General features: G+C 37.0%; 1 protein-coding gene across 6 annotated transcripts in view; it reads left to right on the forward strand.

Annotated features, from left to right (window-relative positions):
• SLC25A13 (solute carrier family 25 member 13) overlaps positions 1–12,343 on the forward strand; it is a 205,230-nt gene that overhangs the window by 103,439 nt on the left and 89,448 nt on the right. For all 6 annotated transcript variants that reach the window (XM_055272642.2, XM_055272640.2, XM_063634731.1 and 3 more), the window contains one exon: positions 11,950–12,089. In XM_055272642.2, the coding sequence (XP_055128617.1) occupies positions 11,950–12,089 (140 nt within the window). The remainder of the gene's footprint in view (positions 1–11,949; positions 12,090–12,343) is intronic.

Genomic DNA, 12,343 nt, shown 5'->3' on the forward strand with positions numbered 1-12,343 from the left:
GCTTACACATCTGGAGAGTGACCACAGTCTGCTGTATGCCTCTAAACACCATTTTAATTGACCTACTTTTGATATTATGAAAGGCTAATAATGATTTATTCTACCCAGTTGAAAATACTTTTTCTAGCAGATAATTGGAAACATCTCAGTTGGCCCCTCTGTTGATTTAGTTAGTGTGTGTGACAGATGGTTAATATCTTACGCTAAATATCTGCCAGCCTTAAGCCATTTTGTTATTGTTGTTGACTCACAGTCACTATGATGACTTAAACAGTGTATAAATCTTGAGAAATGGTAGATCCGTCAGATTATAGAGGAGGAGGGATTCTTATCAATGAGGCAGACCATGGGTTCTCATTGTAATAGTGTAGAATGTTGGTTAACTGTGGACTCTCTGGCTTTGTCTCAAATCTACTGGTTCAGAATTTTTGGGTGTGGGGCTTGGGAATGTGTTTCAAACAAGTTCTCCAAGGGAACATAGTTCATACTTCAAATGAACAATGGCTGAGTATAGTTTATGGCTTTCTTTCATGGATGAAGAAACAGGCCCAGAGGGGAAAAGGTGACTAGTTTCATAAGAATCACAACTTTGACTTCTGGCACTAGAAGGATAGGATTCTTTCCTGAATGCTACATGACCTTAACTCAGGCTAATTCTGTCCCTAAGTACAGAACTAAAAGAGTTTTAAATTAGCCCTAATTTTTACATACACCGATACCACATATGACTTTAGTGTAATATTTGGCTCAGCTTGGCTGTGTGTGTGCTTATTTTTGAGAGATACCTATCACCACTGTACCTACATGTTCAGAATAATAATAATAAAAAGTTTACAGGGGATTATAGAGAACTCAATTTTAATGTGAAGTACTTATGCACTACTTACTATGTTTTAATGGCAACCATTTTCCCCCTAGAAGTTTCTTGAGCGACTCTGAATTGTAGCCAGAATACTTCTTTCCTCTTCAGACCCTTAGCTGTGATTAATGTAAAAAGGCACTTGTCAAAAGGGTTTGAAATGGCAACCTTGATATTGGAGCATATGGCAGTAGAGATAGGTCTGCATCCACTTACTCCATTATGTTATTTAATGTACGAATTCAACAATTTGTCTTTTGCTCCCTGCTTAAAAGATGATGGCCATAGAAGCTGGTTGTTAACCATATCAGCAGGGTGGAATATTACTTCCCTTAGAGAAAAACCACAACTTTCTTTGAGGATTTAGCTTGCATTAGAAAAAGCATGAAACTGTTCAGAGATAAAGTGCTGGGCCGTTCAGCAGTCCTCTCTTTGCCTCCAAGAGGGGTTACTTTTATGTTTAACACAAACATCCCTTTTGCGTTTATTGTATTAATGGAATTTTTAAAATCCATGAGAAAGAGAGAGAGATTATGGTTTAGTGTTTGAAATAATATAGCTTGATGAATCTTTTTTATTTTAATGGGAAACTCTTTTTCATAGATATGCTGCTTCAAAAAGTGAATCTTTTAGAAATTAAAATGCATTAATTTAGTTATTCTGTATGGAAACAAAAACATGGAAAGTTAAAATTTGCATAAGTGAAGACCTTGATGATTTCAGATTATAGTGTGGTGGAGGTTAAGGAATAAGAATCCATAGAATTTGTAAAAACAAATTCAGTCTAACCACTTAATGGCATGTGCAAGTAATTTGCCAATTAAATATCTCTAGTGTCTGAAAGATCTTCAGAGAAAAGAGTGGAGGTTCTTAATCTTTCTTAATTTTATACTTTAAGAAACATAATAGAAAATTACTTAGTTTTTGATCACTTTTCATTCAAAATTCTAGTATATGAGCTCAAGAAAGGATGGATTTTAAATATTTGAGGAAAATTATTGCTTTTTGAGAAATTGAAAACTATGATACTTCCAAATCACACTGTGCTCATTTAAAAAATAGTATTTGTAAATATTTGGTGCCCAGATAATAATTTTCATTATAATTAAGACTTTACACTTTGGAGTTTTATGATTTTAATGGTCACCTACTATGTTTAGAACATTGTACTAGTCATGCTTAACTCCAGAACAACTGTCTAAGATAGATGTTTCCATTTTAAAGATTGAGCGAATTGAGTGAGAGTAAGTAATTTGCCCAGGTTTACTCATTAGTAAGAGGCAGATCTCTGACAGTTCTAGGTGTTTTTTTTTTTTTTTAAGAGAAAGCTTTGTTGAGATATAATTTACCCTTTTAAAGTATATAATTAAATGGTTTTTAATATATTCACAGATTTGTACAATTATCACCACATTCAATTGTAGAACATTTTCATCACCCCAACAAGAAACCTTGCACCGCACCTTAGCAGTCACCACTCCCTTCCATCGAGTCCCTCCATCCCCTGGCAATTGTTAATCTACTTTTTGTGTATATGAATTTGTCTATCCTAGACATTTCATATAAATGGAATCATAAAATGTGGGCTTTCATGATTGGCTTCTTTTACTTAGCATAATGTTTCCAAGGCTCATCCATGATGTAGCACATATGTTATTCCTTTTTATTGATAAATAATATTTCACTGTGTAGATATAGATAGGTCACATTTTGTTTATTAATCAGTTAACAGGCATAAGAGCTGTTCCCAGTGCTTGGCTATTATGAATAACGTTGCTGTGAACATTCATGTACGTGAGTTTGTATGGGCATATGTTTTCATTTCTCTTGAGTATATACCTGAGAGTGGAATTGCTGAGTCATATTATAATTCTATGTTGAACTTTTTGAGGAACTGCCAGACTGTTTTCCAAAGCGGCCACACCATTTTCTTTCTTTTTTTTTTTTTTAATTTTTATTTTTATTATTATACTTTAGGTTTTAGGGTGCATGTGCACAATGTGCAGGTTTGTTACATATGTATCCATGTGCCATGTTGATTTCCTGCACCCATTAACTCGTCATTTAGCATTAGGTATATCTCCTAATGCTGTCCCTCCCCCCTTCCCCCAACCCCACAACAGTCCCCGGAGTGTGATGTTCCCCTTCCTACAAATTTACAAGAAAAAAACAAACAACCCCATCAAAAAGTGGGCAAAGGACATGAACAGACACTTCTCAAAAGAAGACATTTATGCAGCCAAAAAACACATGAAGAAATGCTCATCATCACTGGCCATCAGAGAAATGCAAATCAAAACCACAGTGAGATACCATCTCACACCAGTTAGAATGGCCATCATTAAAAAATCAGGAAACAACAGGTGCTGGAGAGGATGTGGAGAAATAGGAACACTTTTACACTGTTGGTGGGACTGTAAACTAGTTCAACCGTTGTGGAAGTCAGTGTGGCGATTCCTCAGGGATCTAGAACTAGAAATACCATTTGACCCAGCCATCCCATTACTGGGTATATACCCAAAGGACTATAAATCATGCTGCTATAAAGACACATGCACACGTATGTTTATTGCGGCACTATTCACAATAGCAAAGAGTTGGAACCAACCCAAATGTCCAACAATGATAGACTGGATTAAGAAAATGTGGCACATATACCCCATGGAATACTATGCAGCCATAAAAAATGATGAGTTCATGTCCTTTGTAGGGACATGGATGAAACTGGAAAACATCATTCTCAGTAAACTATCGCAAGGACAAAAAACCGAACACTGCATGTTCTCACTCATAGGTGGGAATTGAACAATGAGAACTCATGGACACACCATTTTCTTAAATATATTCCCACCAGCAGTGTTTGAGGGTTGCAGTTCCTTCACATCCTCACCAGCACTTCTTATTATCTCTTTTTGATGATAACCATTGTAGCAGGGTGAAGTGATTATCTCATCGTGGTTTTGGTTTTCATCTCCCTGATGGCTAATGATGTTTAACATCTTTTCATGTGCCTCTTGGCAATTTTATGCTGCCCGTCTGGAGAAATGTCTATTCAGATCCTTTGCCCATTTTTAAATAGAATTATTTGTTCTTTTATTGTATTGTGAGTTCTGTGTGTATACTAGAGTCTCTTATCAGATATGTGACTTACAAAGTTTTTCTCCCAGTCTATAGGCTGTTTTATCTTTTTCTTTTCTTTTTCTCTCTCTTTTTTTTAAACTTTTTTATTTTAAGTTCAGAGATACATGTGCAGGTTCATTGTATAGGTAAACTCGTGTCATAGGGGTTTGTTGTACAAATTATTTCATCACTCAGATATTAAGCCTAGTACCCATTAGTTATTTTTCCTGATCCTCTCCCTCCTCCCACCCTTTACCCTCTGGTAGGCCCCAGTGTCTGTTGTTCTCCTCTGTGTCCATTTGTTCTCATCATTTAGGTCCCACTTAAAGTGAGAGCATGCAGTGTTTGGTTTTCTGTTCCTGCATTAGTTTGCTAATGATAACGGCCTCCAGCTCCATCGACGTTCCTGCAAAGGACATTATCTCATTCTTTTTTATGGCTGCATAGTACTCCACCATGTATATATACCACATTTTTTTTATACACTCTATCGTTGATGGGCATTTAGGTTGATTCCACCTCTTTGCTGTTGTAAATAATGCTGCAATGAATGTACACATGCATGTGTCTTTATAATAGAATGAAGTATATATGCCTTTGGATGTATACCCAGTAATGAGATTACTGGGTTGAATGGTGTTTCTGTTTTTAGGTATTTGAGGAATTGCCACACTGTATTCCACAATGGTTAAACTAATTTACACTCCCACCAACAGTATATAAGCGTTCCTTTTTCTCCACAACCTCATGGGCATCTGTTATTTTTTGACTTTTTAATAACCATTCTGAGTGGTGTGAGATTGTATCTCATTGTGTTTTAACACTTTTTTGTTTGTTTGTTTGTTTTTTGAGACAGTCTCTCTCTGTCGCCCAGGCTGGAATGGAATGGCATGATCTTGGCTCACTGCAACCTCTGCCTCACGGGTTCAAGCAGTTCTCCCTGCCTCAGCCTCCTGAGTAGCTAGGATTACAGGCGCATGCCACCATGCCTGGATAATTTTTGAATTTTTGTATTTTTAGTAGAGATGGGGTTTTGCCATGTTGCCCAGGCTGGTATCAAACTCCTGACCTCAGGTGATCCACCCGTCTCAGCCTCCCAAAGTGCTGGGATTACAGGCGTGAGCCACCAGGCTCAGCCATTTTAATACTTTCTTAATGGTATCCTTGGAGTACAAAGTTTTAAATTTCGATGAAGTACAATTTATTTTTTTTCTCTGTTGCTTGTAGTTTTGGTGTCAACTAAACCATTTCCTAATCCAACATCACAAAAATTATGTCTATATTTTTTTTCTAAAATTTTCTTGAAAATATGCCCATTGTTTTCTTCTAAAACTATTCACAGTTTTAAGTCTTGTAGTTAGGTCTTTGATCCATTATGAGTTAATTTTTGTATACAGGGTGAGATAGGAGCCCAATTTCATTATTTTGCATATGGATATTGTCCCTGCACCAGTTTTTTCTTATTGTCTGTTACCTTTCTTGGAAATCAATTGATTATAAATGTGAGGATTAATTTTTTTACTCTCAATTTCATTCTGTTGTTCTCTGTGTCTATCTTATACCAGTACTACATAGTCTTGATTACTCTAGCTTTGTAGTAAGCTTGAAATCCAAATTTGTGCCAGGCGTGGTGGATCACACCTATAATCCCAGCGCTTTGGGAGGCCAAGGTGGGTGGATCACGAGGTCAGGAGTTCGAGACCAGCCTGACCAACATGGTGAAACCCCGTCTCCACTAAAAATACAAAAATTAGCTGGGTGTATCAAAGCGCCTGTAATCCCAGGTACTCAGGAGGCTGAGGCAGGAGAATTGCTTGAACCTGGGAGGCAGAGGTTGCAGTGAGCCGAGATCGTGCCACTGTACTCCAGCCTGGGCAACAGAGCAAGACTCCATCAGTTCTTTTTCAAGATTGTTTTGGCTCTTCTGAATCGCTTGAATTTTCGTAATGGATTGTTGGATCAGTTTGCCAGTTTTTGCAAACAAGCCAGCTAGGATTTTGATAGGGATTACATTGAATCTATAGATCATTTTAGGGAGTATTGCCATTTTAAAATTAACTTTGGAGAGTTTTGCCATCTTAACGATATCAAGTCTTTTAATCCGTGAACATGGGATGCGTTTCTATTTATTTAGATTTTGTTTAGTTTCAACACTGTTTTGTAGTGTTTAGAGAATCAGTTTTGCACTTATTTTGTTAAATTTATTTCTAAGTATTTTATTGTTTTTGAGGCTACTGTAAATTGAGTTTTTTTTTTTTGCGATGGAGTCTCGCTCTGTAGCCCAGGCTGGAGTGCAGTGGCGCGATCTCCGCTCACTGCAAGCTCCGCCTCCCGGGTTCATGCCATTCTCCTGCCTCAGCCTCCCAAGTAGCTGGGATTACAGGTGCCCACCACCATGCCCGGCTAATTTTTGTATTTTTAGTAGAGATGGGGTTTCACCTCGTTGGCCAGGCTGGTCTCGAACTCCTGACCTCAAATGATCTGCCTGCCTGGGCCTCCCAAATGCTGGGATTATAGGCGTGGGCCACTGCACCTGACTGAGTTGTTTTTTAAATTTCATTTTTGGATTGCTTATTTCAAATATATAGCAATACAGTTGATATTTGTATGTTGATTTTTCTGTCTTCCAACCTTGCTAGACTTATTTATTAGTTCTAATAATTTTTTAGTGATTTCTTAGGACTTTTCTGTATATAAGATAATGCCATCTGTGACCCAACTTTTAAAGGTCTCAACTCTTTTCACTATAACCATACCGTGTAGAAATAGGTTGACTTTTTGAGGTTATCTTTAGGAAGGAAACAACTGCCACTTTGTAATTGTCTTCTCATGATATAAACAAATGCAGCAGACTTTTAAGATGGAAACTTTTGTGGTGAAAGCAAAGTTCCACAAATAAAAGGATCCTTGAGCTTATTTGGTGAGGTCTTACTTTAAATAATATCACTATTATTTGGTGATATTATGGGAACTACAGGCCTTCCAAACATAGCTTGTTTGGCACAGACTGAAATAACAGCAATTATACTTTATTTTAAAAAATAAGCATTCTAATTTGGCTTTACTTTTAGGAGGAGTGGCTGAACTAACAAAAATATGACTTTATATACCCAAAATATATACTAGTGCTACATGCACATTTTAATGCTAATTAATTTTGTTTCTTTGCTTATATGACCTCAACATGGGGAAAAGAGTTTAAGGCTTGTATTTTAGACCAGAAGAGACCTAATTCTAATTATTTTTACGTTTGAGATAGATCTAGCGGGTGGTTCTTATCTGAAAGTCTTCCACGACTGAGTTACGAGTTATTCTGAACCAAGTAAGCAACCAAAAAGGCTAAAATATTTTGGGTTTCTTCTTTCCTCTCCAGGACTGCAAGTTAGGTTTGGAATGGTAAGGGTTTGGTGAGAGGGCAACTCTAAGTTTGACTCCTGGAGTCTTTCATAGTAAAGCTCATGGAATTGCCCACGTGGGAGCCAGAGTATAGAGTAGAACTGGGCTTGAAAATCGCTTTGGATTTTCATTTCTGATTTTTAAGCTATAAAATGAGAGCGGAACTTGTTCCTCTTACCTCTCAGAGCCTTACAAGACATAGAGGAACCTTAAACAATCAAATGTTAAGTGAGAAAGCTATTTGTGCCTCCTAAAAGGAGAAAAGAATATTAACCTGACGTGGTATTATAATGTCTCCCAGAGTGAGGGAGAAATGCAAGGAACCCATAGTGATTATTGAGTTTATAGATGTTTCTATCATGAGTCTGCAGGAAAACGTAGAGACCAAACATTTCAGAAAATGAATGCCCCCAGGATGATTCATAGAGCAGGATGAAATATTCAGAAACTAATGAGTCTATAAAATATTTTTGGAGAAAATGTGTGAGTTTTCCAGAGGAACAAGATTTAATATTTTGTTTTAAAAGACTTTATTAGTCGTGAGATGAATAGAAATATTGGTAGGTTTCCTTTAATCTTTTGCATATCATTTGGCTCCTCCAATTAGAATGGCTTGGCAGTCGTATGATATTTGAGTACATAATCCTGCTAGGTAGGTCAAGAGAGTAAAAAGTAAATTTTGTAGAAATTATGCCTAGTGGTAAACAACTTAAGGCCTTTTTTTCCCTGCAGAGTCCCATGGCCAGCTGTTCTTTCAATAGCAAACTTTTCTTCACCATAAACATAGCATCATGCCCTGGGGGCTTTAAAATAATGTTTGCTACTGGCAGGTGATGCCAATGTCTGTGGCTACCTGGAGCAGGATCTATCATGTCTCAGTGATCCCAGGTGGCTTTGGTTCAAAGCACTGTAACTGGACCTTTGATTCACTTCAAAAGAAATGAACCTTTCTTCATGCTGTTGATCTCCATTGATAAGCTCCCTCAAAGGTCCCTCAAGGTGTAAATCCTTGACACCTTTCAGGGCCCAGATCATGGTTTATCTGCTCCAATAAGCTCTTCTCTCTTCTCTCCTTAAATCTCCATTTCCTTACCATGAGGCCACCCTGTGGTTTAGTGCTGATACAGTGTACTGTTTGAATCTGCTGTTGAATTATTTCTTATTTATTAGACTTGGATATAGCCTCTTACCTTTTACTACCCTTCCTCTTCCCACAGGACCTAGTACAGTGCTCCCAAGCTGTGCTACTTAGAAGGTTGATAGCTAGCTAGCTAAGCCCTGACATTCCTACAATAGCCAGCATATTGGAACAACCACAAAGCTAATAATGGGCCTACATCCTCAGGGTCATGTGGTTGATACACTGCCCAACTCCAGGAGGCACCAGTCACATGGACCATGAAGTGAGTGCCATCCACTGGAGTTGTGCAGCATGGGAGCCCTGAACGACCTAGGTCTACACATGATCTGTGTTTACACATTCCTGCATTACACTGCTTGGTCTGGAGAGTCTTCTCTACCTCCTTCCTTTTAAATTTTTATCCATTTCAATAAGAAGTTAAAAATTAGGAGTGAATCTAACCCTTCCATACTCCTAGATAATGCTTTCAGAATGAGGTCCTGGACCCTTGCATCAGGAAAACCTAGAATGCTGGCTAAAATGCAGTTTTTTCAGCCCCTCAACATGTTTAAATCAGTTTAGGACTGAGCCTGGGGATTTTGATAAACGATGTTGACTGATGATTTGTATGCAGTGCACTGAAGTGGTGAGAAATGACTGTTGAATAGTTTCTCAGCAACGGAAACTGTAGCGCCCCAAAGTGTTAATACCGCTGTCCTTAACCTGTTGCATTATCTATTGTAAACCTTTCCTGGCTCATTTAAATTCAGCAACTGCTTAGTGAGCAGTTGCTCTCTGCCTACCACTGTGCCAGCCATAGTGGTAGAATCAGATGTGAAGAATGGGGTCTTTGCTGTGAAGGGGCTAATAATCAATTAGGAAATAAAAGATGTGCAATAAATATGCATAAACACATTAATATGTGCATACATATGCATACTATATAATGATTTATATTACATCATATAGATATCTTTTATATACATCTAGTGTAGTATACTCTAGAAGATTTATAGAGAGATCTTTTTTCAAATCATTATTGGTAGTACAGGCCTATAGGATTGTCAGATTTTAGACCTGAGAGATATCTTAGGGATAATGTATAGCTCTATCCTGCAGAGCAGATTTCAGTACATCAGCCAGGCATTTCATAGAGACACACATGCAGTCTGTGGTATAGTCCAAAAAACTATAGCGTTTAGAGTTTCAGATTCAAATGTGAGCTCTAGTAAGCAGTAAATGGTAGTTACTTTAATCATAGATAAATAAGATTGTTGTTTATGGTGAGACACATTTTACATGCATTCACTAATTTTAGAAAAACCTACTTTCATGTATATTTATAATTTTAGACCATATAAATATAAAAATGGATAGTAAGTGCTTTAGCTTTATATACCAACTATTTAGTAAATACCTTCTGTTACTTTCTATGGGAAACAGAGATTGCAGGAGAGATCAAGAAGGGGAAAAATCTTATTTTTGACAATTATCCTATGATTGTTACGTTAAAACTTTATTTCACTGGAATGCTTGGCAGAAAGGAATCTTTAAGTTAACTGAGGATAAACCAGAAAACCATTTTTTCTTGCATATTATTTCTCTAAAATTTTATTCTAGTATAAAATTTTATTTACAGTGTGAATTTTTTTTCTTTCGGTCACATCTTTATCATTTGAACATTATTTTCATTAGATAATTTATTCATCTAGATTAGAAGGTTATGGGAGCCTTTATTAAAACTTTATTGGGCCTGCTTCCTACAGAGATACAGATGCTTACACCTGGAAAGGAGTCACAGATTATCTTGGTTAACATGTTTTGCAGTGAAGAAAGTCATGTTTTAAGATATTAAGGGACTTACAGCCATTAGAACAATACCTGGCACATGGTGAGTGCCCAAGAAATTTTAGCTGCTGTTAGTAGAATTTGAATCCAAGTCATTTGAATTTCAGTTTGGTGATTTCTTCTCAGAAATCTTCTTCTACTTAATTCCTTTTATTGACCCCTGGTCAGACTCGCTGAGAATCTTTTTTGTTTGTTTATTTTTCCTTTAAGCCCTAATTCTGGATTCACTTCATTTTCCTTACATCTTATCTCTTTTTTCCCTAAAAGTAAAGAAGACAGAATAAATTCAGTACTTGTACTTTAAAACTTTTATTGTCCTCATCAGGGCCAGTCTGAGGATTTCTGCCACCTTTTATAAAATTTTATAAAATTTATGCCCAGCATAATCCTGATTTTTACTGCCTTCTCTGTGCAAATACACACCTAACCTTATGCTAATGGTGGCACTACTATTTCTTCATGACAAGACTTTAAAAATTTCTGGAAACTTTAAAAACATGGAATAAAAACTGTGGGTATAATGGGGGTGGGAACAGGAAATTTGGGGGGGAACCATAGACACATATGCCAAAGGTTTTGGCACTTTTCAGAGGACTAAATAACTTTCTTCTTCTTTTTTTGTTTTAAATAGAAGCAAAAGAGAAAAAAGGTATCAAGCACAGTTTGCTCATAAAAATGAGCAGGTTTGGTAGATATATTTAAAGATGTGAAAGCCAGGAAAAATTATTAATATGCTAATAATTTGTATTTCCTCCACTCTCCAAACACATACTTTTATCAAGAGGAGGAGGCTAAAAATAAAAATATGAAGCTTTAGAAAAGTAAGGTTTTCATGTTTTTGTTTGTTTGTTTGTTTGTTTTTTCTCTGTCAGTCCTCTTACAGTTTTTCTGTAGAGGCTAAAAAGAGATCCTAAGCCAGGACCAGCATATTCAGTGGCCCATCTTAAATGGGATTATTTGAACAATCTGAGAACTCTTAGGTCAAGCCAAAAGAGTGCAGTAGAAAATCAAAGACTTGGGCTGCTGCTGGCTTTTCTCCCCATTTTCTTTGTCTTCACATGCAGCTCGATAAAGTGTTGGACTTTTTCAAGCACAGAAACACCCTGAGGGGTGTTAAATATGTGTGTCAAATTTTTTCCTAATGGATTTCTAAATCTTCCAAAAACTTTTAAATAACTTGTTAAAGGATATATGTAATGCTTGTATCGTGTGTGCGTGTATGTATGTATGTGTTTCCTGCCACTAAGATTGAATTCTGTCCTCTGTACCTAGAAAATAATCATTATTTATTGAAACAAAAACAAATGAGATGATAATAGTTTTAGCTTTCTACTTGGGTTTCCTACAGCCTTTAGGTTGTGTGTGTGTGTGTGTGACTTCTTGATTTTTCCCCCCAATTTATTTTATTTGGTGGGATTCTTGACCTTGATTTCTTAACTGATTCCTTGAGGATTCTTTTATTTCTGCCATAGTTTGTAATCTGTGTGTCTGTTTAAAATTGAATTACTTTTTTTAATAAGAAAAAGCGATATCCATTCAATAACAGATTTTATCAGAAAGAACCTCATTTACTTTGTTTTAATCAACCTGTCTTTTCTCTTTTCAGAGGATGTTAAGCAAGTTTTTGGACAGACCACAATTCATCAACATATTCCATTTAACTGGGATTCAGAATTTGTGCAACTACATTTTGGAAAAGAAAGAAAAAGACATCTGACATATGCGGAATTTACTCAGTTTTTATTGGTGGGTCTAGCTCTTAAAAAGTTAAAAGGGTATGGCCGGGTGTGGTGCCTCACGCCTGTAATCCCAGCACTTTGGGAGACCAAGGTGGGCGGATCACGAGGTCAGGAGATCGAGACCATCCTGGCCAACATGGTGAAACCCTGTCTCTACTAAAAATACAAAAAATTAGCCGGGCGTGGTGGCAGGCGCCTGTGGTCCCAGCTACTTGGGAGGCTGAGGCAGGAGAATGGTGTGAACTCAGGAGGTGGAGCTTG

The sequence above is a fragment of the Symphalangus syndactylus genome, chromosome 3, assembly GCF_028878055.3.
Source record: "Symphalangus syndactylus isolate Jambi chromosome 3, NHGRI_mSymSyn1-v2.1_pri, whole genome shotgun sequence".
NCBI classification, from domain to species: domain Eukaryota; kingdom Metazoa; phylum Chordata; class Mammalia; order Primates; family Hylobatidae; genus Symphalangus; species Symphalangus syndactylus.